We start from the raw sequence: 26,780 nt of genomic DNA on the forward strand, positions 1-26,780 counted from the left end.
ATCAGAAGGAAGGAATCCACTTCCTACTAAGGAAAACCTAAGGAAAATGGAAAATAAAAGCACCAAGAGGGGTGGGAGGCGAAGGGAGTCTGTGTGTCTGCTTCCAAAGGAAAGAAAAGGCAGGAGAGAAGAAGGAAAAATAAAATGTGGCCATAAAAGCTACATAAAATGGGACTCTCACTTGGAAAAATTAAGATAAACTCTAGCACACCTTGTGCGTTGTACATGCTGACAGAAGGGTTGTTACAGACCGCCGGTTCCCCAAGCAATGTATTATAGGGATTGTTAGTACCATGCGGACGAAGCAGAGCATTGCTTATAAGATGATTAGCCATGGCTCCTGGAGCAGCCCCATAGAAAGACAGAGAAAAAAAAAAAAGGTCAATCAGGCAAATGTGTTTGAAAAAAAGAAAGGAAACATTTAGAATGACAACAGTTGATATAGTCCTGATTACAGGCAGGCAGCTAATTAGACTCAAAAATATATGCCACTAAAGCACACGTTTCCCACAATGCACATATCCGAGAGTCAATGGGAAAGAAAGAAAATGATTTACAATGTTGATTAAGCCACATTTAGAGTGTTCTCTTTCCCAAAGTGTAAGCAAGAATATATTCCCATGCTTGCTAAAAATAAAAATTAAAAAAAAGGCAAAATACAGTCTTCCATACAAAGAAAACACAAAACAAAAGCTGAAAAAAATAGTTTAAAACACAGGAAGAAAAGCTAAAATTAAACAAAAAATACCCTCATTCACAGACACCACTGGCTTGTTTTCAATGAAAATGAAAGAAAAGAATAAAAGGCAATATTTATGATAAAACACTCATTTGGAGAGCAGTTGTTGACACAACAGAAGAATTTGACATTTCTTAAAATCCTATGACGAGAAATTCTTTAAATTGAAATAAAATAAAATACAAATCACTCTTATTAGTACACCATAGTAAGCATACTAATTAGGTGAAATTACAAATCTGATAAAATAATCATATGGGCATTATTTTAAAATATTAACTTTGTGGTATCTACCAATTCCATTTTCCATTTTCCAGCTGGTTGTTTGGACTTTGACATAACAAACTAACAAAGTTAAATTCTTTCATCTCTTTGTGAACAGATGTCTTAGGTTCTAACTTACCATCAATATGAGTTGCAACCTCCCACCCTCCAAAACCATTTAATCAAAAAACCAAAAATAAGAGAAATAGTTTTATTAAATATAATTAGGCCATCTACAAAAACGATTGGCAGAAAATGTATTTATGTTAGATGATAAAGAAAGGAAACATGACTGAGGAATGAAAAATATAAGTTTTATGGGGACAGTCAGGTTGAACACACAGTTACATGGTAACATACACATCAGAGAATGAAAATACAATCTACAGATCAGGAGAAAATATTTGCAAGTAAATTTACAAATATTTGCAATCCAACAAGACTAGGATCTGGAATATAGAAAGAATTCTCAGAGTCAACAGTAAAAAAATTGAAAAACAAAAAACCCAAAAAACAATCCCATTGGGAAATGGGCCACCAGCATAAACAGACATTTCATGGAATAGGATATACAAGTGGCAAACAAGTTCATGAAAAGACCTGATATTAGCCATTAGGGAAATACAAATTAAAACCACAATGAAATATCACTACATACTTAAAATAAAAATGGTGACTACATCAAACGCTGGCAAGGATGATGAGAAACTGGATCACTCATACTTTGCTGGTGGGAATGTAAAATAGTACAGCTACTCTGGAAAATAGTCTGGCAGGTTCTTATAGAATTAACCATGCAATTACCATACCACTCAGCAGTGTACCCTTGGACATTTAGCCCAGAAAAATGGAAATTTATGTTCACACAAAAACCTGCACATGAAAATTCATAGAAGCTTTATTTGTAATAGCCCATATTGGGGTACAGCCCAGATGTCCTTTGATTGGTGAATGATTAAACAATCTGTGGTATATCCATACCACGGACTACTACTCAGCAAAAAAAGGGAACAACAATTGCTACGCATAACCAACTGGATGAATCTCTAGAGAATTATACTAAGTAAAAAAGACAATCAAAAAGACAATATATATATATATACTGTATGATTCCATTTATATATATATACATAACATTCTTGAAATGAAAAAATTATAGAAATGGAAAACAGATTAGTGGTTGGCAGGAGTTAAAGATGGAAGGCAGAAGGAAGTAGGTATGGTCATAAAAGGGCAACATAGGCATCCTTGTGGTGATGGAACTCCTGTGTATCTTGACTATGGTGGTGTACACACAAACCTTCCTGTGTGATATAATTGCCTTGGAACTAAACACAAACGCACACATGCACAAATACAATCAAATATAAGTAAAACTGAAGAAATCTGAACAAGATTGACAGATTGTATCAATGTCAATATCCTGGCTGTGATTTTGAAGTATAGTTTTATAAGACACTGTTGAGGAACACTGAGTAAAAGGTACATGATCTCTTTATCATTTCATACAACTGCAAGTGAATCTATAATTATCTCAAAAAAAATCTATATTGATTAAATAAAAAAAATTTAGTCACTCATAGAAAATGTTTACAAAATGAGAAGGGAAAACTTGGCGATGGTAGTTTTAACTTTTGCAATATCATAGCTCTTTGTTATATGGTAAGCTATCGGCCAAATAAATATTTTAACCTCAAAACTGGGAAACTGAACACCTCTTGATTTAAAGGACAATATAGCTTGTCAGATCTTTAGAGCTGGAAAGTTTCAGTTCTTCCAGGAAATAAGTCATATTGTTTGCATCCTAAATATCTTGCAAAGAACTAGCATAGAACTAGCACAGAAATTTTCACTTACTAAATGATCAATGAGCAGTTGCTGGAGTTGTACACCATATACATTCAAATATTCTTAACACAGTGAGCTGGCACACCTTCAATCTATCATAAAATGGACCGACCTATCAACAGATTATTTTCCATTGATGAATTAAATACATGGAATATTAATAAGAAAAGCTAAAAAGGGTTGGCTAAAGCGCCTTTCAGATAAGAAATGCAATATTGTAAATCTTAAACATGTATGTTGTTTATGTTACCCAAATTTAAGATTAAATGTTAACAGAGACAAGATTTGGTCTGTACATTTTTAAAAGGGAAATTACTTATAAGTTGTACCTGTTAGTTACTATTTATCATCCTAGCCTTTTTTCAATAAAAAGGTAAGTTAGTCTTTCAAGACAAATAATTACTTTCTAAAATTACTCTAAATAAGGATTTAAATAGAAAATGAAAGATGTAAGCAACTTAAAATGAACTAGGGTAAAAGTCTTAAAAACATAAAATTGCTCAAATTCTTCATATTCCCTCACAGATCAGAGAAGAAGTGAGATCTTTATGGCTGAAGCTTATATCTGCATCTCTATCCATTTCGCTTCATTACTATGCATGACTTAATTTGAACTAATTGGAAAACAAACAGTAGGTTGGGAGAATTGCCATGCCACTCTTTTTCCTTGCTTCATATAACTTACTAAAGAAAACATTCCTTTGTCATATATATAAATGTTTTGTTCTATGCTGATGTAAAAAAAGATGGTCTGTGCTTTAGAATAAAGAAAGAATTGATTTGAGAAGAATCAAGCATCAGTAAGAAGCAGGTGACTCAATATTTTGGTTTCTGTTTATCATTCAGTTTATTAAAAAAAGCTAAGAATATAAGAACAAAAAAGTTTAATCATACAAAAATGGAGCTCCGTAATGGAATTCTAACGAAGCTGTCAAAATTTTTATAGATAATTTATTGGTCATATCTTCCCTAGCATAAATTTCCTTTTCAGTTTTTCTAATTTGTGAATGTACTTTAAAACACTTTCATCAGTGAGACTATTACTTGTAGAAAGGCCGAGTTTTAAAGTTCATTTCATTTATCATCAATTCCTGCTAAGCTGGAAAGGCCAGCAACAATAGCAGAAATGCTATCGGTATATAGCTGTGTATGACACAATGGTGGCTAACTGGAACAACATTCAGTCTCAGCCAATGGCTTTGGTGGCTTGCTTCCTCAAATCTGGGTGCAATCCGGAATCTATTACTGATCTATAGCCATAATGAGTGACATGCAGTCACAACTGGAGAGACACCTGCTATCAAGTCTAAAACCACATAAACACAGAAAAAATAATTTAAACCTTTTTGTTTTTTGGTGAGGTAGCTTGGCCCTGAGCTAACATCTGCTGTCAATCTTTCTTCTACTTTGCTTGAGGAAGATTAGCCCTGAGCGAACATCTGTGCCAATCTTCCTCTATTTTGTTTGTGGGTCACCACCACAGCATCGCTGACTAGTGGTGTAGCTCCAGGCCCAGGATCTGAACCCACAAACCTTGGGCTGCTGAAGGGGAGCGCATGAACTTAACCACTACACCACTCGGCTGGTCCCAAAAAATAACTCAAAACTTTTAAACAAAAAACATTTTCCTCTTTATCCTTGGTATTAAGGAACTTTTTCCTGATAGAAAAAAAGAATCACTACTTAAAAGTAAGTTGCTTTTTTTACTATCTCTCACTTACTTTTATACCTCAGGTGCCATTTGAAATCAATATAATTAGTATCACTGAAACTAACTTTCATCCCAAAAATGGAGCTATAATAAAAAATGAGCATTCAGTAACAGTAACTAAAGAGGAGGGTCTGAAGTTTGATCATCAATGTTTTGTGAAGAGCATAAAGTTATGGATAAGCTCTGTGGGTTTGCTAGTTTGAAAGAATGATGGATATGTCTCAGTAAGCACACAGCTATCACTCATTTGATTCACCCAGGGTAAGAAGTCAATACTTTTTCACGGACTCTCAGGGCATGGAGTGACCCCAAGGGCCCATTCTTCCTGTCACCATCTCAAACAAGTGCAACTTTCCTAGTAGGTATTACCACACGGTTCCTATAGTTTCCACTCACATTTAGGCATTTCAATTCTACTTTTGAATAAACTGACTTATTGCCAACGCCTACCTCTTTCAACCAAAAACTTGCACAGACCCTGTCTTCCTCCATCTTTTATGTCCAAAGTTACTTTTGTCTTTTCTCTGTTGCTGCCCTGCATTTCACTTGTCTTTGCTGAAGTCCATTCTGTTTGCTTCTGGCTGTTTCCTCTATTTACTAAGGTCACTTTGAATTCGGATACTATTTTCCAAAGTTCTCTTCATCCTGTCTCTTCCTCTTCCTTCCAACTAACTGCTGATTTGTAAACTTCCCTTCTAATAGCTGGGAAATTTCTGAAGACTTCCAAGAAGATCAGTGTTTACAAACCATCTGTCAGTGTTTTTCAGCAGAAAAGTTAAGCTACCTGGGTGTCAGTTTGGAGACACAAATAAGTTGATGTTGTGGGGTGGAAGGACGATAGTTACAACACGACATATGTGAAAAGAATGTTTTTGCGCTAATTTCACTGGAATGTAAACTCCAGGAAAACGTGGAATATGTAGGGTTTTTTCACTGCTCTATGCATACCAAGTGTCTAGAATAGTTCCTAGAACCCAATAAATATTTGTCTAATTAATGAAAACACTAATGTGAAATCATGGCATCCTGAAACTATAAAACAAAAACAGTCATTTTATCAATTATGAGTAGTTTCATAATTTTAGTAAATTTTTTAAGAGTGCCAACTGTCTAATTTCTAAGGTGATTTCTTTATTTCTAACACTATACCAAGCACTATAATATTGAAACTTTTAAAGCAGAAATAAACATTCACATAATTATTTGGAAATACAAAATGCTACATGAATACTAACTGCAGATAATAATAAGAGAAAAAAAAAAACAGTACAACTTGCCATGATTCAAAATAAAAAGCTCAAATTGGGTAAAAATGCTCAAAGTAAAAAGCTCCAAGTAACTACGTAAAAATAGCTGTTCCTTAATTATCTGACTCACCAGATCCTGGCTATAGTCTAGCCATATCTGCTTATTTGCTGTCAGAAACAAGGGTTAGCTCTTTAATAAAACCATGGAAAAGGAATTAACATTGAACTTCAACATACATGAATCATCAACAAAGCTGCCAACAGAGGACCAACCACGAAATCTTTTATTTTTGATGAAAGTGTGATAGAAAGCAAATAGGATTTTCATATCCCATACTGAAAAAATTCTGGGAAGTTTTTCTGACAATTATTTGAAAAATTAGACCCTAAAGCTACTGAAAAAGATTATATGTAAAATCATAGTCCTTTTAAGAGGAGTCTTTTTCCTTTATTTATAGGTGAAGGTGGAGGTTGATAAAAAGTTTTTGAATGAGTGAAATTTGAATGGAATGATAATAGTACACTCTTTTCAAATGTATAGTTTTACCACAAAACTGTTACATTTCTTTCTTTATGAAAATAAAATAGGTGTTTTGACATTGAGAGGCTCTGAATGACAGCACCGTCTAGGCCAGTTCAGTGTGATACATGTAATTGAGGACTGAAAATCTAAGGCGGATCGGCGTGCTTTGAAATTGTGGAGTAAAGAACAGATCTGAAAAAAGATGACAGTTGGATCCCACTTGAATCTATATTATATCATTCAGAAACATAATTCAAACAACGTTTCTTCCTGACAGCAGGCTAACAAAAGTATACTGAAAAGCTCTTAAAATAACTTGAATTGTCACTCTGCTCTGCTCCTCACACTTCATTATTTAAAAACGTACTGACACTCTTATTTGATCATATTGGATGGGCAAAGTTTTATAATTCGAGACCTTGGTGATCTAATGAACTAACTGAATACACCATGCTTTAATAGTCACATACCCAATATGCCTCAGTTTTCAAATTTTTATAATTTATAAACATATAGAATAGTAAATATTCCGTTTGTTTTAACTCAATAAAACAGTTTTACCTGGATGATTCTTTCTTCCTTAATATACCTCATCTTCCATTCCATTCATTCTTGGTTCTCTCTCCCTTGGTTTGATATAGTTTTCTTTTAGGAAGTCATTTCCATTATACGCATTGACTCATATACAAACAAGACTTATGTATAAAGCAGAGTGATGTCTCTGAGCTTTTGTATGCAGACCTTAATTTTGGCCCATAATGGAGACTTCATTTTGTAGAAGTAAAAGTAGTTTCAATAATGATAATATTGTCTATAGAATTAGAATACTAACTTCAGTGTAAGGCAAGGGATCTTTCACTGGGAGATGGTATCTATGAAGTTGCGAAACCCTTAAAATTGTATGTAACACGCTTTAGGTGTATGTGGGTGTGCTCAATTATGCATGCACACATGCCCACACTTGTTTCTGGTGAAAAGGTTCTATGGTTTTATTTCCTTTTCAAAGGGATAAGAAAACTGGTATAAAAGAAAAAGAGACATGTCTCTCTCTAGCGAGGGAACTACAATTTACACAAGAAAACTGGAAAAGATGAGTCAGAAGTACCCAAAATCCATCTTATGTATATAAGTATCACCTAATCCATTGTAATACAACATTATGGAGAAAGGTTAAAACTCAGAATTTAGGACAGAGAAGATTTTAACATTATCTAGTCTACCACCATTATTTAATACATAAAGAAACATATTTTCAGGGCATGCATATTTTATTGAAGGTTAAATGACTCAGGTAGTTTAAACATGTTTAACTCAGTGATTTTCAAATACTTTTTAGCATCCTCTCCCAAAAATATCTTTCAACAAAATTTTATTAGGAGCCTTCTAGGAGTGCATTACTTTTTCCTCATATGGTTTTCTCTAATGTTCAATTATTTTATTTTCATATTCATGTATTGATTTATGTAGCATAAATGAACAAGTGAAAATAAAAGTAAATAGATAAAAGAGGCTTCCAGAATTATAGAGAAATGATTCAATAGGCAGTGTCTATTTGAAGTAATTTTTCTCCTATTTTTTGCTTTTCTGTGTGACAAAACAATATCAACAGACACACAAGCTACAGAAAGACAGTGCAAGTAATGATTAATTCAATTTTAAAGGGCTATGTTATAAAATATCACAGCTATATAAATCAAGACCAAGGTGTTTATAATAATAAACAAAACCAACAGAATCTTCACGCTATCCTTAAGAGTTATATAAAATAAATTTAAAAACCATGGAAACCAACATTTTATATTTTTTACTATTTTTATTCAAACAATTAATGAAATTACAAAGTGTCGAAGAAGAAATATTTTATTGAAAGCCAAGAGCTCTTTCATCATTTTTTTCTAAAGTCATAAATTGAAGAGCTGACATCTTGATTTATAACATTGTGCACTTTTAATAGCCAACAAGTTTGCTATTAAATTTTAATCAAACTGCCTATTAAATTTCTTTCAAATGGTTTGGAGATACTTCAGTCTTTTAATAGCTAATTCATTCACTGGGAATTTATTAATATGGATTTCAATGACATGTTTTCTCCAGAGTACAGATTAGGTTATTGTTAGTTAATACAAAATGAAATATTCTGAATGCAAAGGTTTTGCTTCTATTTTAATATTCAGAGCTTTAGAGTTGGGAACCCTAGACATTACCTACTTTATTCTCCCTTATTTTGCACTAACTGGCTTTACATGTATTCTTGCCCAAACACCTGAGTTTTTCTACAATAAATACCTAAAAGTCAAATTATTGGGTCATATGCTGTGCACATTTTCAATTTACAATATATTGCCAAAATGCTGTCAAATGTGTTTGTACCAATTTACACTTCCACATATTTCTCAAATTCTTGCTAGAACTTGGTATTGTCAGACTGACACTTTAGCCAATCTGATGAAGCGTGAAATGATATTTCATATTACAGTTATATTTTGCATTTCCCTGATTACTAGAGCGATGGGGTAATTTTTATGTGTTTATTGGCCTTAAGGGTTCCTATTCTGCCAATTGCCTGTTCTTATCTTTTGCCCACATATATATTGGGTTGTTGAATTTTACTTATTCATTTGTAGACATCCTTTATACAATCTAGGCACTAACGTGTTTGTCATATGTGTTGTTTACACATTCTCCCAATGTTTTACCTGTTATGAGTACTGTTTAATTTTTTATCTGTCTTTGTCTTATAGTTTATGATTTGTTATTTTTGTTTTAAGAACTCCTTCTTTAATCCCAAATCTAAAATGTATTTTCTTCTAAAAGTTTTACAGTGTTATTTTTTTTTGGCTGTGAAATGCAACACAACCCTGTTGTGTTGCAGATGAAGAAACTGATGACATTAGATATTCAGTGTTTTCCTTTTACATAAATAGCTGAAAGCAAAGCTGCTCAGAGATCTTAGGTTTTCTGACTGAAACAGTAGTAGGACTGGGTCTCAGAATTCTTGGTGAATCTTTGCTTCACAATAGAGGAAGGGGTGGGTCTGCAGTAGAAATGATGAACCTATACCACTTAGTCATTCATCTCTAAAGCTCATCATTCTTGGTCAAAGGCATGTATTTCTGTGTACTATTAACTTGGACATTTTGAATACATAGGCATGGTACTCAAAACAATGAATACTGACCCTAAAGATTATGGCCAAGTTTGCTTAACTAGAGGCAAAATAGCAGTAAATCACAGTTCTTTTTTAGAAAATCGAAGGCATTTAGCAAAAGAATATTTATCTTCGTCACTCCCACAGTAGCTACTCAATTCATTTTCTCTAAATAAGATTATCTCTTGATAATCCGTTAATGTTATATAGTCAATCCCACAACTATATTTATTTGTAAATCACACATTGCTTGTGCATTTTTGCTGAATAAACAAACCTCAGAACAAATGAAAGTGTAACTAACAATATAAAATAATTTACTTATGTGAAGAAGATATGACTTTTAGTGTAATGCTCTGCCCTATATTGGCATACTTTTTTTTTTTTTGGGTGAGGAAGATTGGCCCTGAGCTAACATCCATTGCCAATCTTCCTCTTTTTGCTTGAGGAAGATTGTCCCTGAGCTAACATCTTGGCATACTGTCTTTTACTGTGCAAATTATATGAGTTTACATGAAGAAGGTCTATCCCGGTTAAAATGCGAATTTTAAATTTGGAAACTATAGTTGAATAAAGAATGTCTGAGAGAAGCAGATATGAATTAAAACAAGGTATCTATGAATAAAGAGATTCTTGATAATGTTGTTCAGAGGTCTGTTTTATCGTATAATCACGTCAGCTCTGTTCTGTTCAGACGGAGGCTGTTTCCAGAAACGTATGTTTCTATTTTTCTACATCAAGATCAACTATCTTCCTTTAATCTGAATATCCTCATAAATCTTTCTTAATTCTCCAGTGATTTTTGGAGGGTTGTAAATTACTATCTATGAATCTGATGGGTAACTTGTTGTAGTTTGTGAAGCACCCAGATTCCTTAGAATGGTAAATTATGAAGAAAGCCTATTATAAAATCATAGGACTTCCTAACACATAAACACCTACTTTTAAATGGCATGTGGTATGTAAGGTTGAGCTATATAAAGTACAAGCCTTCGTATGCAATTCAACAGAAGCTATTTTAATTGGATACTACACAATTACTGGTAATGACAATTTAAGTATACTTTTTTCTTATGAGGGCTTTTTTTCCTAAACACATATCCCCTGTTCACATTTTAATATTTCATGTGATTGAATTAACTTCTATTCACTTTTAAAATAGCCGATATAAGTTAACATAGTCTATTCCTTAGGAAAAAAAATACTTTGAACAAGTGATGACTCAGATAACTTTGGATATTACATACTGCATTTATATCATCACATCCTTTATGTTTATAATACAGTAGGGACATTTTTCCAGATGACAGAGGTACAGTCAGGTTTTGTTTGTTTTTAAATTTTGAATTATAAGACATCTCATAGATTTTGTTAAAACTGGAATTAGCACATAAAACTAACAACAAGTTTAATTTATGACATTATCACTATCTATTTGAAGTCAATTCAAATGGATTTTCTACTTGTTCTAGGCATTACTATACTGTTCTGGCAGAAGACACAGTTTCAAAGAATATCAAATTCAAGAGTACAAAGGTCTGGGAAAAATTAGATCTTTGGTTCTATTACTAAATGATTATAGGCAGAGCTATTTACCTGATTTTTTTAACACAATCTTTGCCCTGACCAAAATATTCATCCTTTTACTGAAATATAAGAAATTAGAAATTAAAGATAAAAGGATTTTATCAATAAGATACCTTGAGAGCTTCCAGGAAAGAAAACAAGAATGATTATAAGATTATTCTTGCAACCTAAGCCCTACAATTGGACAACAATGTATAGTAGTTCAGCATATTCCACATCAAATAGTTTCGTAAAAGTAATATGTTATCGGCCAATCTAGCTCCCCATATATTCACAGTATTTTAAAGTTTTTCTTTTCCTAAATGAATAGGATGAATCCACATGAACTGTACTTAGAACAAAAGAAAGTAAAAGTAAATGAATAGTACATGAAGGAAATTAAGAAATAAATATGTGAATAATTGTGCTATTAAGAGTGTCTTATTTCCATGCAAGGTGATAAAATCGCTTTGAAATATATTCTTGAAAAATATCCTTATTCCAATCTTCAGCAAGCTTCATGAAAAACTGTCATCATAAGAAAAGAACAAAAATTTTTGTTATCTTGAGTAGGGCTTTGCGGTCAGAAAGACCTGGTTTGGAATCTAGCTTTCACGCTTTACTTCTGATGTGATCTTGGACAAGTTACCAAGAAACCCCACTTCTTCATGAATACAAAGATAATGGATAATGAATAATGAACAGTGTACAATAGATAAATGATAGCTATACACACTAAAGGAGAAATCCCAAATTTATCAGGAACTATAAAGAGGCATATTGTGTTCTATTAAAGAAAAGAATACTAGCAATTTTTGAAGATAAGTTGGAATATTCACATTCAGATCTAAAAAAAGATAATTTCTTGAAAAATTACAGTCTCAGCAACTTATATGAAACAATAGTAATATTTCAAACCCAAGTGGAAATGTTCTATAGCACTATATTTAGAAGTTATCAAGGTTCCTCACCACGGCTTGTCTGATTTATAATAAAGAGGTAAAAGATACTGCCAACTATATATAGGCAACAAGATACTAAACCATAAAAATGAGGAATCTACTCTACATAGATAAGGAATTCTCTTTGTGAAGGAATCTACGAAAGCTATAATCAGAATCATAATAAATACAAAGCACTTTGACTGTTGTGTAGCTGGTTGTGAGAGGCTGGATGAGTTGCAGGATTCATATCAAAGAGACAAAGTTAAAAGCAAAGCATAAGGACTCACTGGCAAGCATTTTAAAAGTTGTTCTTTTTCAGTTCCTGCCAACAATTTACAGCAAGAACCTTTGCCCCTGATTGACTAGAAATCAATATTTAATATATTTTATTTTGCAAAGGAAAGTTCATTCTGAAAATTATTTCGTCTCCTTGAGTTAGAGGTCAGAATATTAAAATAGCATCGTTTAAATTATCCATTTGATACAGCATCTCACTTTTAAAATTTGTACCTACTTCGCTTTTGTGTTGTTGAAGTGATTTTCCGAACACAGAAGTTTTCCTTATTTTATTATACCCTTTCTAATTATGTCTTTATTGATGACATTATTGATGACAAAGGAAAAAGATTAACACAGAGAGCACGGTTGCCTTATTCACCAATCAAGAATATAAAGGTCAAAAAATACTCGATATAAATATAATGGTGAATCTCGAATGAAAATTTTATCCATGCCATAGAATACTTATTTCCCCTCATATCATCACAATGATTGTTCATAACGAAAAGTAATTTGTTACATGGGCCACTCTGATTTGTTAGCTATGCGAGTACTCAGGTACATCATTAACTGTTTTTTGCCAATTTCACAAATAGATGTCAGATTATATTAATATTTACAAACAATGATTTTAGAATCCTTCAAAACAGTGAGGTTTTTGGGCAATATGACATACTTTATGCATATAAACCAAATTATATTTACTGACATTAATAAAATGCAGTGAATGAGCATGAGTGTTTCATCCAGCACCTTTAATTTATAGAAATCATTAATCGCAGTGAAACATCATTTACATGCCTTCATTTGCATTTTTCTTTAAAAACATAAAAACGAAATATGTTTGGTATCCTGAATATTAATGAGGTGGCAGGTGATTTATTGTGAAGTTTCTTCTGCCTCAGTGACAACCTCCTGGGAAAGACAATCCAGGCTCTGAGAAGACAGGAGTTTAAAATGGGAATGAGTCACATGCCTGCTCCGCTGCATAACTGGTTATTTAGCAGGGCTGTCTGAATTGAACTAGTGTTCTCTAAGCTTCTGAAGGGTAAGATAGGGCTTAGAGGAAAGAGAAGGCAGTGTCTGCTGACATTATTATCTAACGTAGGGAGGAGAAATACTTTACCTTTATTTCTTGGATTCTAAAAGATGGTTACAAATCAAAAGTGGAAAGCACAACTAGGCCAATGTAATTTGCATTTAATTTCTAATTTAGAAGAGACAATTCAGCTTTATTAGTTTACTTCTTTTTGTTAGCTTCAAGGGTAGCACCATCTGCGGTAAATTATTATTTCTTTTACTTGACATTTGGGTAACCACCTCATTCCTCCCCCCATTACCAGAAAATAAAAAGGAAAGAAAGCTGTCGGTTGTGAATGATGGATTTTAATATCTGATTACTTGAGAGCTATGGCAAGGACTAGTCTTCATTTGTTAGAAAACATAAACGAACTTCTGAATAAAATAATAATAATAGGACTTATTATGTTTCAGGCACTGTTGTAAGCAATTAACATATATTAACTCAGTCCTCTCAAGGTCTCTCTGAGGTGGGTACTATTTATATCCCTATTGCACAGACGCTGAGAAGCCAAGCAATTTACCAAAAGTCACTGGGTTAAAACTCCATTCCAAAAACTATCGTGCAAAACTGCAGTGAGTAAGTCAGTGACTTGCAAATACCCATTGACGGTGGCTTTCTCCTTTGTATCAACAATGATCCTAAAAGGTGAAGGCACCTTTCAGTAGGTAGTTGTGCCACTGAGATCAAACATTAAACCCTTAAATTTATGCAAAGATTGCCATAGGCCATCATAATTTTACTGATGACATAAATTTACTGAGAATGCATTTGTAGATTAGTACAAACCTGAACCTTGAAAGGACAATCCATCTGCATTAATAAATTAGTGCTACACCTCTACAGGTCAGACAGCCTTCTGACATATAACACTTAAATTTGGCTTAAATAAATATAGCTTTACTGGTCAGATCTCCATGTATAAAAATCTAAATCGCATTAACCTGTGTGGGAAGTTGACGGGATGGGGGATGGGAGGTAGGGGAAAATAAAACCCCACGATTTGAACCAAGCCATTGTTCCAGAAGAAGAAATGCATTATTGCTAATTCTGCCACTCACATGGGACACATTTTTGCAATAACTCCACAGGTGGGGTTTGGCAGGAGGTGGGGCACCTTTTTGTAATTGACACAATGATACCATATTAGTAGCAGCTACCTAGTAAAACTTGCTTGAAACTGAAATTTCTGGTGTCAATTCAACTAATCAAGTCAAAAGAAAATGGGAAATACAGTTATATTATTAACAAAGAGATAAAGCCTAATAAAACCTAGTTTCAGAAAGTATCCCAATTTCTATCCAGATCTACAAAAAAGAACAGAAACGTTTAACAATTAATTGAACTACCGGGAAATTTCTCAGCAAATGCCTTCAATTTTGGATCAAACTCAAGGTTTAGAAGCCTCATTAATCTAAATCGTTCAGGATGGGGTTTGGCCAGCAGAGACTGTGAGTAGGAGATATAGGTAGGAAAGGTAGATCTAGCAAAAAATCATTTCTCCCATTACCAGGAAGTTGAAGCTACCAGAAATTTGGACTAGACTTCCAATAGGCCTGGGAGGAGCTCAGGGATTGAGGACTGACTTCAAGATATGTGCAAATAGCAAATATTTAGTACCAATGAATAATCTCTCCTGTGGAGTTCGGGAAAACTTGGGTTTGTATCAGAGTTAACCTTGCTTGAAACTCTCTGTAATCAACCATCACCTTAGGGCTCTGGAAAGGCTCCTTCTACCTGTGTCTATAGTGGGATCAGTGAAGTTAACTTGACAATAGTCCTGGAGTACTGGCCTCAAGGAATTTTGGACTTGCGACAGTGAGTACCATTGTAGTAAATAAGTGGGCAGGTGAAATATATTTGAAAATGTATAGGAAACATTTGGGACACATCTTCATAAATATATTCAAAAGACAAATGTAATGGAAGGCTTTAAAAAGATGAGGTGATCAAACAACAAAATCCCAAAGAGAATATATAAGAATGATTACACAAATCGAAAATTATCAATAAATCTTTCAAGGTCTTGCATGGTTCCAAGGAGCAAAATCCCAAGCTTATCAGATTGGGAGATCTAAACAGGTAATCTGATACATAGGATGTAACGAGTTGGTTCAAGAACGGAATAATAGAGATGATTTGAAAAAATAAAAACCGTTGAGAAGAGGTTCTGCGCTGAGAACTTACAGATGATAAGACATACAGAATTTTAAAATAATTCTTCTTTTCATGATTTGGGCAGTGGTATGAATAGAATAGAAAACCTCAAGTGAAAATAGGACTAACTTAGACAATTTTTTGTAGTTTTCAAGGGCCAGAACTTTTCTAAAGACAAAAATTAGAGATTTAATGTATCTAACTTAGAAAGAAAGGAAAATGGAGTTGGAATTTAAAAAAAATTGCTTGCTATAAGAAACTAAGAATGAATGGGAAGATAGAATACATGAAGATGTGAAGATGCAGTGCCTGAAATTTTTATTTCAATAATAGAGAATATAATCTTTTGATAAACAGAGGTGAATATGTTGCTGAGGTGACTGAAGTATTTATCTGGAAAGGTGAATCTTGGATGCCACCTACCTAAATATGATACACACGCCTGAATGCAGGGAAGATAGGACCCTGGGAAATAAGACAAGATTAAAGAAGGAGGTTAAAGACTATCCTGAGAGATATAATATGAAGAAATAAAATTTTAAAGTACTCCACTCATTTAAGATAAAAAATAATGAGATGAGAATAAAATGTGGAGTTTCTGATTTGGGACACCAGAAAATTAATATAGGAAATCAAGAAGATCACTATGATGTCCATCACCACTAAAGCCACTGAGTGAAAGGAAGAATATATATCCTAAAGGAAAAGATCACTGCCTGGGCACATTTCATACCATAAATTCAATTTAACCCCCTCCGCAAAGTCATCATTAAAATAAGTTATTGGATGTCACAAGAAATTTTGCACCCTTTCTTCAGTAACTTTAAGAAACATCTTTTAAAACTAAAGATTTTAAAAACAGATTTAAATATATGATCAGTCAATATAAAATATTATTATTTTCTTTAAATACATTTCAAATTGACCTAGTCATCCACATATTGCATATTCCAAGTTGATGAAGTTCGTGAGAAGAAACTAAAAAGGGCACATTATGTTATGTGATTGACCGTAAAATCAAGGTGATAACAAATTATCCATTTAAAACAGTTTTTACAAAAGTTACATATCTTACTATCTTTACATAAATTTAGATCATAATGCTACACAAAATGACAAATGTACATATTTTATCCATCTTCACAGTAAGCAAATAAACAGTGCATTATTACAATCATATTATCTCATCTTTTGTTTAAACAACAATTATTCTATGGTTGCTGTGATCACTAGATGCAAGATACTTCTAACAATAAACCCCATTAATAAGGATAGTTTTCTTTCTAGGAACATACTGTAAATTTTCTATGTACGGGATTATTTAAAGAGTAAAGAAAATGGAAGCAAATTACTTCCTAAGCTTTGGAGGCATTTGTAAGTATTTCATTCTCCATGATTTGGAAAGTATGTCAAAATGTTAGAGAATTCATATTTAAGTAAATTTTCACAAAATAACCATTAAAACTAAACTTAAAAAGAGAAGAATACTTGAGTGATATTATGTAAATCAATATACTCTAGCAAATAAAAACAGACTAATAATGAAGCAAATACAAGAAGGTAATTGTTTTATTTTAATGTATTTTCTTCATATTTGGAGGAATATTTGCACTTGCTGTTCTTACTTAAGCAAAAGTTATGTAGAAAATTTAATATCTTTAGGTTACAGTTACTCTATCACTGCTCCAAATAACATATGAAAGTCAATTAAGATTATATGTAAATGGATCCCCATATCAAATTTAACTTGGACACTACTTGTCTGAGCTTCTTTTATACAAATAAGATGCATCTTACTTGAGTAAAAGTAATTAAGAGCACCAGTATCTGAATCTTTCTTAATCATAAGCTGCAATTATTAAATTACTTGTTTCTAAGTAGCATTTAATGTATTAAAAAGCCGACATAAACAGGTTTAAAATAACTAATAATCGTAGTTTGGGGGTAAGAAAAAAACAACAATTCTGATCATAAAAATAACTACTGAATATATGCATCAAAAATGTCTCTTGGGACAGTGGGATTGGAATAAGCTCATACAAATGCCACCTTCCCAGATAAAACTACATGCTCTATATTTCCCAGCACTGACTGTGGTGTACTGTAGCTCTCCACAAATGTCGCATCTGCTCATTTTTACTGCAGTCAATTTAATCACATCACACAGTGTGTGTATGTGTGTGTGTGTGTGAGAGAGAGAGAGAAGAATAAAAAAATCAACCACAAATAAAACAGTAGATTAAAGGAATTTCGTTTCAAAAATCTAAACGATGCCCTAGGAACATTTTAACCGGAAGCACATACACACAAAAAAATCATAACATATATATAAGGTATTTTTTCCTCCTAGATCTTTAAATATTCAATATTATCTGGATAAGTCTTTTAGATATTAAGATTAGATGTGATTTTTTTTCCCCAAATACACAGGTTGCCTTAAGTATGTACTAGATGGAATATCTTTACTTCCACAAAGACTATGAAATTGCTCTATTCCTGGGACAATGTGGAACTCTATGATGCTTAGCAGACTATATAGCCACATAATTGCCCATTTTCACTGCTTCCAATGAGGCCTGACAGCTCACCAGTTTATAGCAGTGGCAGAAGACTAGAAAAAGAAAGTTCTCGTTTTCTAACTTCCTTTCAGAAACGATTTCCTGAAAATTCAGGATTAAAAAAAAAAAGACTTATGAATAATGGAACACACTGCTACACTCAACCAGGTTTTATATCCTTGCGATATTCCTACCACATGGAACAAGGTCCAGAAGTTGCAAATAAAGCAATGCATTTAAGAACTTCTCAGAGTAATCACAAAAGTAATAAATATGAAAAATCATTCCTAATTACCTCTGTTGAGTGACGCCGAACTGTTTATATCTCCAGTAATGAAGGAAGACTCTGACTGCTTTCGGACTGTGTCATTCCACATTCTACGAATTCGGCTCTGAAAGGCAGCAAAGGAAAAAAGGAAATGAACTCACCAGGCAGTGGATTTTCACACAAATCATTCTTTTTCTTTCTGTCATAGTTATATGGGACCTTTGTTTCTGGCATCTGGTGAATATACAATTTCTACATGCTTGCAGTACAGGAGTATGAGAACATTAGAAACTAAATTAATGATAACAATTCATTCCCATTAAGTGTATTCCTAAATGTCTATACCAAAAATAATTATAACTATGAAAAAGGAATAAATGTAATGTACTATACTAATTTAAACACATTGAAGACATATAGAAGTATACTCTAGACAGTTCGAATTTAATAATTTTAGTTTCCAAGGTAAAACAAATTATTTTCATTGAACTTTTATGGGGATGAGATATTTAAACATGCATTCAATTGTCAGTTTTATTAACAAAAAATTTACTTTAAGAATTCAGAATCTTGCAAAAAAGAGTTTGGTAAGAAAAGAACATAGAATGTTATTAAAATGCTACTGAACTTAATGTTTTCCATAAATTTTGTAAGAAGATCAACATAATTTTATAGGTTACATACTATCTTGACTTTTCTTTTTTTGAAGGGAAGTTGATTCACCTTTTATTCATGGCTTCATGGTAGAAAGTTTTATAGCGAACTGAAAGTTCTTACATCATTGTTCATATTCTCAAATTCAATTTTCTAAGTGGTAGATAATTCAAGAAAATGGTAATAGTTTTCCTTTTGGGGGAGATTTTTTTTTTCTGGTTTATTCTGTTTTGCTATTTTATTGAATTAGGGATCAAAAAAGTGTTAATCTCGGGAGGAAGAAACGAAATCTTTTCAGAAGAACAACATAGTTATAAGAACTGTTACTACTGCTAATGGTGAAACCAAGCTCACAAATGGGTCATGTGGTTCCAAATCTGTTCTAACCCCTTAAATAATAGGAGTAGCTAACCCTAAAATATTAGACAATTGGTTTTATGAATCTTGGGACATGTTTATCCTTCAGAAATATTGTCTATATTGTTATATAGGTCAGCAAAACGCATGCACACACACACAGCACAACCCATAAACAAAAGGACAGTAGGAAGACTGGTGCAGGATTATAGCTCCTGAGCATTGGAGGAATGTTTCTATTGAGAAATACTTCAAAACTTCAAACTGAAATGCTGGGGACAAATCTCTCACACTTGTTGTATTTGTTAATTAATTAATTAACTAAAAATATTAATTAGCCTCTACTGAAGCCAAATACTAACCTAGCAAATACAAAAGAGAAAGGCTAACACAAAAACATCTGCCTGCATGGAGCTGCCAGACTAGTAAGTGACAGATTAATCAAATTATCACAAAAATGAATGCAAAAGTACAACAAAGTGCCTACAAATGTCCATAGAAGCATTAATTATTATAGCTGAAAACTATGAACAACCAAAATGGCTATCAATGGTAGAATGGATGAATAAATTATAGAGTAATGTATAGCACTGAAAATTAAAAAGCAACATAGATGTCCGAGGAAAGAAAGAAAACAAAAGAATATGTCCTAGATGATTTCATGTGAATAAGTATCAAACACATACAAAACAAAATCTACTGTTAAAAGCTAATATAGTGGTTATGTCTTTTTGTTTGTTTTTGTTTTTTTTGAGGAAGACTAGCCCTGAGCTAACATCTGTGCCCAGCTTCCCCTGTTTTATGCGTGGGATGCCTGCCACAGCATGGATCGACAAGCGCTGCTAGGTCTGCACCTGGGATCCTAACCTGCGAACCCCGGGCTGCCAGAGCGGAACGTGTGAACTTAACTGCTGCACCAGTGGGCCGGCCCCCATAGTGGTTATGTTTCAAGATGAAGCATTGAGGAAAGTTCAAAGGGTTTCTAAGATACTCCCAATATTCTAATATTTGACCTGAGGAGGGATGTTAAATCACTGTGTCATACACTATATTTTGTGTACTTTTGTTATTGTTTGTTATACTATGTAATTTAAAAGAATGTTTTTAAGTGCACATAATAAGGGGACATGTCCTTGTCTAGGAAGTCTGAGAACACTACACTGAAGAAGCAACATCTTAACTGAGAGTTGGTGGAATTATGATTGTTGATAGGTGACATTTATATGAGCTGCCCTCATTATCTCATGTTCTATTAGTCTCCCCTATCTGGGCTAGCCACACCTGCTCCCTTGCTATTCCTTAACATGCCAAGCATGCCTCTGCCTTAGACTCGGTACAATTGTTTCGTGTGCCTGGAGTGCTCTTCCCCCAGATACAGGTATGGATAACTCCTTCATCTCTTTAAATTTTTGCTCATATATTTTCTCCTTAAAGAAATCTAACTTAATCACCCTATTCAGAATTGTATCCCACCCACCCAACCCAGCTATTTTCCTCCCATAGTCATTACCATCTTCTATAATATGGCATATTATTATTATGTAGTTATTTCTTATATTTAATGTCTAATGTCTGCATTGGATTTGAGGCTCTAGACAAAGAGAAATTTTGTCTTTTCTGTTCATTGATGTATCACACACCTGAAATAATGCCCGGTATGTGGTAAATATTATATATATATATAAAGTATATATTATATAAATATAATATTTAAATATCTCTATTAATTCTATGTTCTAGAGTCTATACCATGTATTTTTCATGTATTCATTCACTGAAACCTCACAAGTATTCCATGAGGTAGGTACTCTTTTATTCATTAGAAAACTGAGTTTCAGTGGTTGATTAACATGTTCAATGTAACAGACCTAATAAGTGGCATAACCAATATTTGAATCTAGTAATCTGGATAGTGAGCTACAAGGTTAACAACTCACTATACTATATCAAATGACAGTTGAATAGGAAAAGGAGAAAGGGTGAAGTATTGCAGGCAAAGGAAAAGTATATAGTATGCGGCACAGAACCAACACTTAAATGTTCATGGAATGAACCAGGAGGAGCGTTAGAATATGGGAGCACATAAAGTAAGTCACAGAAGACTACATCCAATAAGACACCATTTTTTTTTGCTGAGAATGATTCACCCTGAGCTAATATCCACTGCCAATCTTCCTCTATTTTGTATGTGGGTAGCCACCACAGCATGGCTGCCAATGAGGGGTGTAGGTCCACACTCGGGAACTGAACCTGGGCCACTGAAGCGGAGCTTGCTGAACTTAACCACTAGGTCACAGGGCCAGCCCAATAAGACACCATTTTAAAGAAAGGTTTAAAAAAAGAATACTAAATATCTTTTTTTGGAGGTGAAGAAACTATTAGAATAAGTCAAGGAAATGAAGAACAAAAGTTCAGAGGTTTTCTCTGGTGAGGAGGCATAGGGATTGACTAGGGGAAAGTTTGAAGAAGAGGAAAATACATGGAAAATATTCCATTTCCTAAGATGGATGCTGAGTTCTCAGGTGTTCGTTTTATGACTATGCTTCACAATTTAATAGACATTACATATATTTTTTATGCTTCAAATACCATATAATAGAAGTAAATACATATAAAAGTCAATAAAATAAATGAAAGATAAATGACAGAACAATCAAAGGAAGGTCACAGAAGGAAGGACAATACTTCAGTCCATGGTTTTTATAAACACACACATGCAACAACCCTATACACAGCTCTGTGAATTTATGTTTGTGTGAATATAGGTATTACTAATCTTTTATAAGTGATTAGCACCAGGAAGTAAGTATAGAGGAGCAAGAGGTGGAGAGGATTTTCACTTTTTAGTCTTGCCAATCATGTCCCTCCATTATCTACATAGTAGCCATATAATCTTTATTACATGTGGATAATATCCTGCCACTTCCTTTTCTTAATTATCCCACTGGCTTTCTAAAGTAATCAAAATAAAATCTAGACTTGCATACTCTTACAAATACCTATGGATCTGTCTCTAGCCTTCTCCTTTGACTTTATCTCCCATTCACACTCTCATTCACTTTAGCCAATCACATTCTTTCTATTCCTGACTTTGCAAGTTCTCCCTTAACATAAGGACTTTGTATTACACGTTTTTTCACCTGGAATTCTCTTCCTCTGAACTTCCTGTCATTCAGAATTTTGGTGTAAATGTCATCTCCCAAAACAGTCTTTCTCCAGCACTTACTCCAAGTAGCCACCTGGACTTTCTGTATCATATCACCACATTTGGTTCTCTACCAGCTTTCATAATCTGATATTTTCTCTTGACTTACGTGGTAATAGATGTCTTGCCTTCCTCTACTAGAATGAAAGCCCCAGATCATAGGGGAAGCTATCTGTCTTTTAATCATTGTCTCCTCAGAGCTTAGAAGATGGCTTGGCATTATATAGGAGACACTCAATATTTCTCAATAAAAGTAAAAAATATAGGGGTTGTTATTTTAGAAGTTCTCTGATGTGAAAAAGGCATCCATTTTCCTTAAACTTTACTTTAATATCAGTGAGTATTTTAGACCTTGTTTATAGAAGGTCACAGTTAATGTGAAATACATTTTATTATTTTTACTTAAACAAATACACTAGATTTAAGGAACTATCACTTTATGCAGGATTGGATTGTCATAGTTAATCAGTGTCATATTAAGCATAAGTAATCAATGTAAGGCTTTTTTCCCCCAAGATTAGAATTGTGACCTTACAACTATAAAAGTGAAGAAAAAATATAATACAGCTTTAAAATCTGAAATTAAATTTTGTAGTGATGACACCATTAAGTGGTGGCTGCTCCAATTTATTGAACACCTACCATGTGTTCTAAGTATTTGTATACATTAGTTCAAGCTTTCAAGCAATATAAGAAATCAATATTATTACCACCACTTTACAGATGAAAAACTGAGGGTCAGTGAGATTAAGTAACTTGTTTTGTGTCACAGTTGGTTTGTAGCAAGGCTAGAATCCAAATCAAGGTATACCCACAGACCAAGTTTATGATTATTCATAATCATTCCCTATCTTGAAGCCCTATCCCGTAGCTCAGAAGTATTGCTAAACATTGTACAACTCTGTTGTCACTTAATAAATGAAACTCCCAAATATTATTGCTTCATTAATGACATATGTTAATAAAATGACTACAGGATGATGGCTGATAAGCTCAGTATTATGAAAAGCATGCAGGATCTAATAAGTCTGGATGATGCACAGAATCCTAGCAATTGCGATTTTAAAAGTTGTGGAAAAGTTTATTACAAATAAGGATGGTGAGGATTATCAGGTTGGAAATGAAGGCATGGATTATAAGGGGCTCATGCTGGAAGCATCATTCAGGTGCGCCCCTACTTTTATGGGAGATTTCAGATTTCTAACTGGCAAATTTATTAATCCGAAACTCAGAAATCTCAGCCAATCTGAGTTGGTACATCTGTTCCCCCTAATTGGCAACTCTCCAATCTCAGTAAGGGATAGAAATAATAAAATAAATTAAATTCAAATTATGAATAACTGTGCATTATATTTATGAATAAGTTTCACAATCATTATAATTTTGGTTGTTAAGCTTTAAATAGTCTGATATGTTCAATGGTTATATGTTAGTTTTTAAATTTTCAGTTTGAAGGACTAGATTGATAGTAAATATGTGGTTTTATTTCTAAGATAAAAGAGGATTCCATTAGTTTGAGAAAAGTGTTTGCTTATGAGAACATTGTTCATTATCTTTGGTTTATAAGAGCTGTTCAAGTGCTTGTTAAGTGTGTATAACTGTCCAGTCTGACAGTGGATGTGTTTGAGAGAATCAGAAATATTAAATTTGTAAATGCTATTTAAAGCTTATAAGGATATTTCATTGTCTAAGAATATGAATGGAATTGTTTAGGGAAATTTAATCTATTAAGCTAACAGCACAATTAAGCATTAATCAAAGAACAAATGAAATGATCTTTCTTATTCTATATAAAATCAGATTTACAAAAAATAATTAGATTTACAGGCTGAGCTAAAACAGTTAAGAAAAAACTAAGTTCTTGATTTATAACTTTATTTGTCAATTTAAATTCAGGTCTTCTTCAGAAAAAGTCAGTTGACAACACTGAATACATGATTGTTTTTCCCACTGAATCACACGATCTTAAAAATATTAGTCTGCTAGTCTGAACCCAAACTCATTCATGACCCACATAATCTTATGTCTTTTGTTTGACTGGCTCATTTTAGCATTCTGGAGTTGCTGAAATTTCTACCTGATAATCTTTAGACTGATACTGTGGCTTGGGAAAAATGGCAGATGTTACCTAAAAGTTTACAATTTCCCTGGTGAGGGACGATGCAACTACTACATCTAGTGCTGGGCTGATGGGAGTAGCAATTAGACCAGTTAAGTCAATGATGCTCTCAGGGATTCTTCTTCACTGCCCTGACTTACTCTTCAACTTATCAGCACACAATATGGTTGAGTTATAAATGTTTTTACTAAACATACCATTTAATACCATTTAATAAGTAAATATTTTCAGTATGTGATAGAGAATTATTACACTGGTTAAAAGAAGTAATAACTCAAGAATCATAGATATAAAATATTACTTTCTTAGAATATTGGGTGAAGTGCCAAATTCCTTTCCTCACCTTCTATACTTATTCAACTATGAATAACATAAAATCATTAATTATTATGCAAACTTAGATCCTAAATTCCATAAAATTATTGAATTTAGTTTCTTAAATTTGTCGTAATTATTCCCATTTAAGACACACTAAAACAACAACAACATCAAATTAACACAAATTTGATGTGTTAACCACTTGGGATAGAAAATAGTTCGGATCAGGAAAGACCAACAACTCGTAACAGAATACAGGTAAGAGATATTTCATTTTAATTAATAAATATTGCTTACCTGTGAGCCTGTGGAGTAGCGTCCAGGAGTTCGAGAACCAGATGTTTTCCCTGAGCCAATGGAACTCTCTGTACTTTTGCCACTACAACAATGCGTTCGCAGGCATTTCCCATACTCTTTTCGTACCTAGCCAAGTAAATATTAACTTCTGTTAGCAAGTAATTCATTTCAGCTAGGAACTATGGTAAAAAAGGTATGTGAGTTTTATTTTTAGATAATTACTATGATTATTTCTCTGCCCTAAGGATACAAGAAAGTCTGTTCAGCATGTATTTTATAATATAAAATAATGATATTCATACCATCAAGCCTGAAATTTTGCATAACTAGAGTCTTTTAAAACACGCACACACACACATCCAATCACACCATAACGATACTATGTCTTAGTTCGAAGAACAAAAACTTAAGACTCTTCAAGACTTTAGTTTTAGCTTCACAAATCGGATATGAAGTAGCCTATTGGTGCAATGGTTCTTTAGGCAGAAGTCTAGGGAGGAAATTACAGAGAGAAGAGGAGATGGAAAAGGGAGGGAGAGAAGGAGAGAGAGTGAGAAAGACAGAGAAAGAGAATACTTAAAGGCAGAGAAAAGGAATGTATTGGGGTAAGTATTTCTTTTAAATCTATATTTCTTTGAAGTGTATTTCTCTTAAAAGAGGTCAAATTTGAAAGTTTAGAATATAAAATTCAAAATGCCTTTAATTTATTCCCTCAAAATAGTTCTATTCAATAATCACAGAGAAACATGATTGTTTTTCTTTATGGCATTGCTGATTAAATTCTTAATCCTGGTTGTAGTATAAAATCACAAGAAAAAAGGAGATAAACTTTTTCATTGATGTTTTCAAGCAAGAAAATATATCAACAATTTTTGGGAAAACTTTTATCATGTTTAAAATTTGTATTACTGCCCATTTAATCAAACAAGACATATAAAAATAAACAGTAACTGTCCTAAATCATTCTTCTACTATCAACATCAACAAAAATAACCCTCAACAATGTGTTTATCAACTAAAAATACATTCTGGGACATCTTATCTGTTATACATTCACAAATTTATATTCATTATGAAATAACCATGTATATATGTTATTCTCAGCTCTTTATGTGTTGATTTCACATGAATTTGTACTTTCTACAGTTTGTGACAATGAAATATTCCAAGGTAATTTTACTTAAAACAAAGTCATAAATATATACTTTTTTGAGGAATGTTATTTAGAAAAGGAGTGTGAATGAGACATTAAAATTAGTGTTCAAAACTAAAACATTTTAATATTGTAAAGTTCACTCTATCAAAGATATAGTACAGAGATAGAATATTTCAGATTTGTTTGAAGAACTCACATTTATTGAATGCTTGTTATATGATAGGAACACTAACACAGAATCAGGTGAATGAAAGCATGGAGAAGGAGTGCCTGCTGGAAGTAGGTAGGGGAATCAAGGAGGACTTCTCAGAGAATCTTTAAAAGATAGGTTGGAATTAGTC

General features: G+C 33.1%; 1 protein-coding gene across 50 annotated transcripts in view; it reads right to left on the reverse strand.

The window, feature by feature from the left end:
- ADGRL3 (adhesion G protein-coupled receptor L3) overlaps positions 1–26,780 on the reverse strand; it is an 801,248-nt gene that overhangs the window by 44,728 nt on the left and 729,740 nt on the right. For 33 of the 50 annotated variants that reach the window (XM_070612870.1, XM_070612873.1, XM_070612875.1 and 30 more), the window contains 2 exons: positions 25,284–25,409; positions 18,361–18,457 (listed from right to left, as the gene is read on the reverse strand). In XM_070612870.1, coding sequence (XP_070468971.1) covers positions 18,361–18,457; positions 25,284–25,409 — 223 coding nt within the window. Of the gene's footprint in view, positions 1–211; positions 341–18,360; positions 18,458–25,283; positions 25,410–26,780 lie in introns of all 50 variants that reach the window. The other 17 variants (XM_070612844.1, XM_070612832.1, XM_070612830.1 and 14 more) reach the window with 1 other exon arrangement.

Source organism: Equus przewalskii, chromosome 3 (assembly GCF_037783145.1).
Source record: "Equus przewalskii isolate Varuska chromosome 3, EquPr2, whole genome shotgun sequence".
Lineage (NCBI taxonomy): Eukaryota > Metazoa > Chordata > Mammalia > Perissodactyla > Equidae > Equus > Equus przewalskii.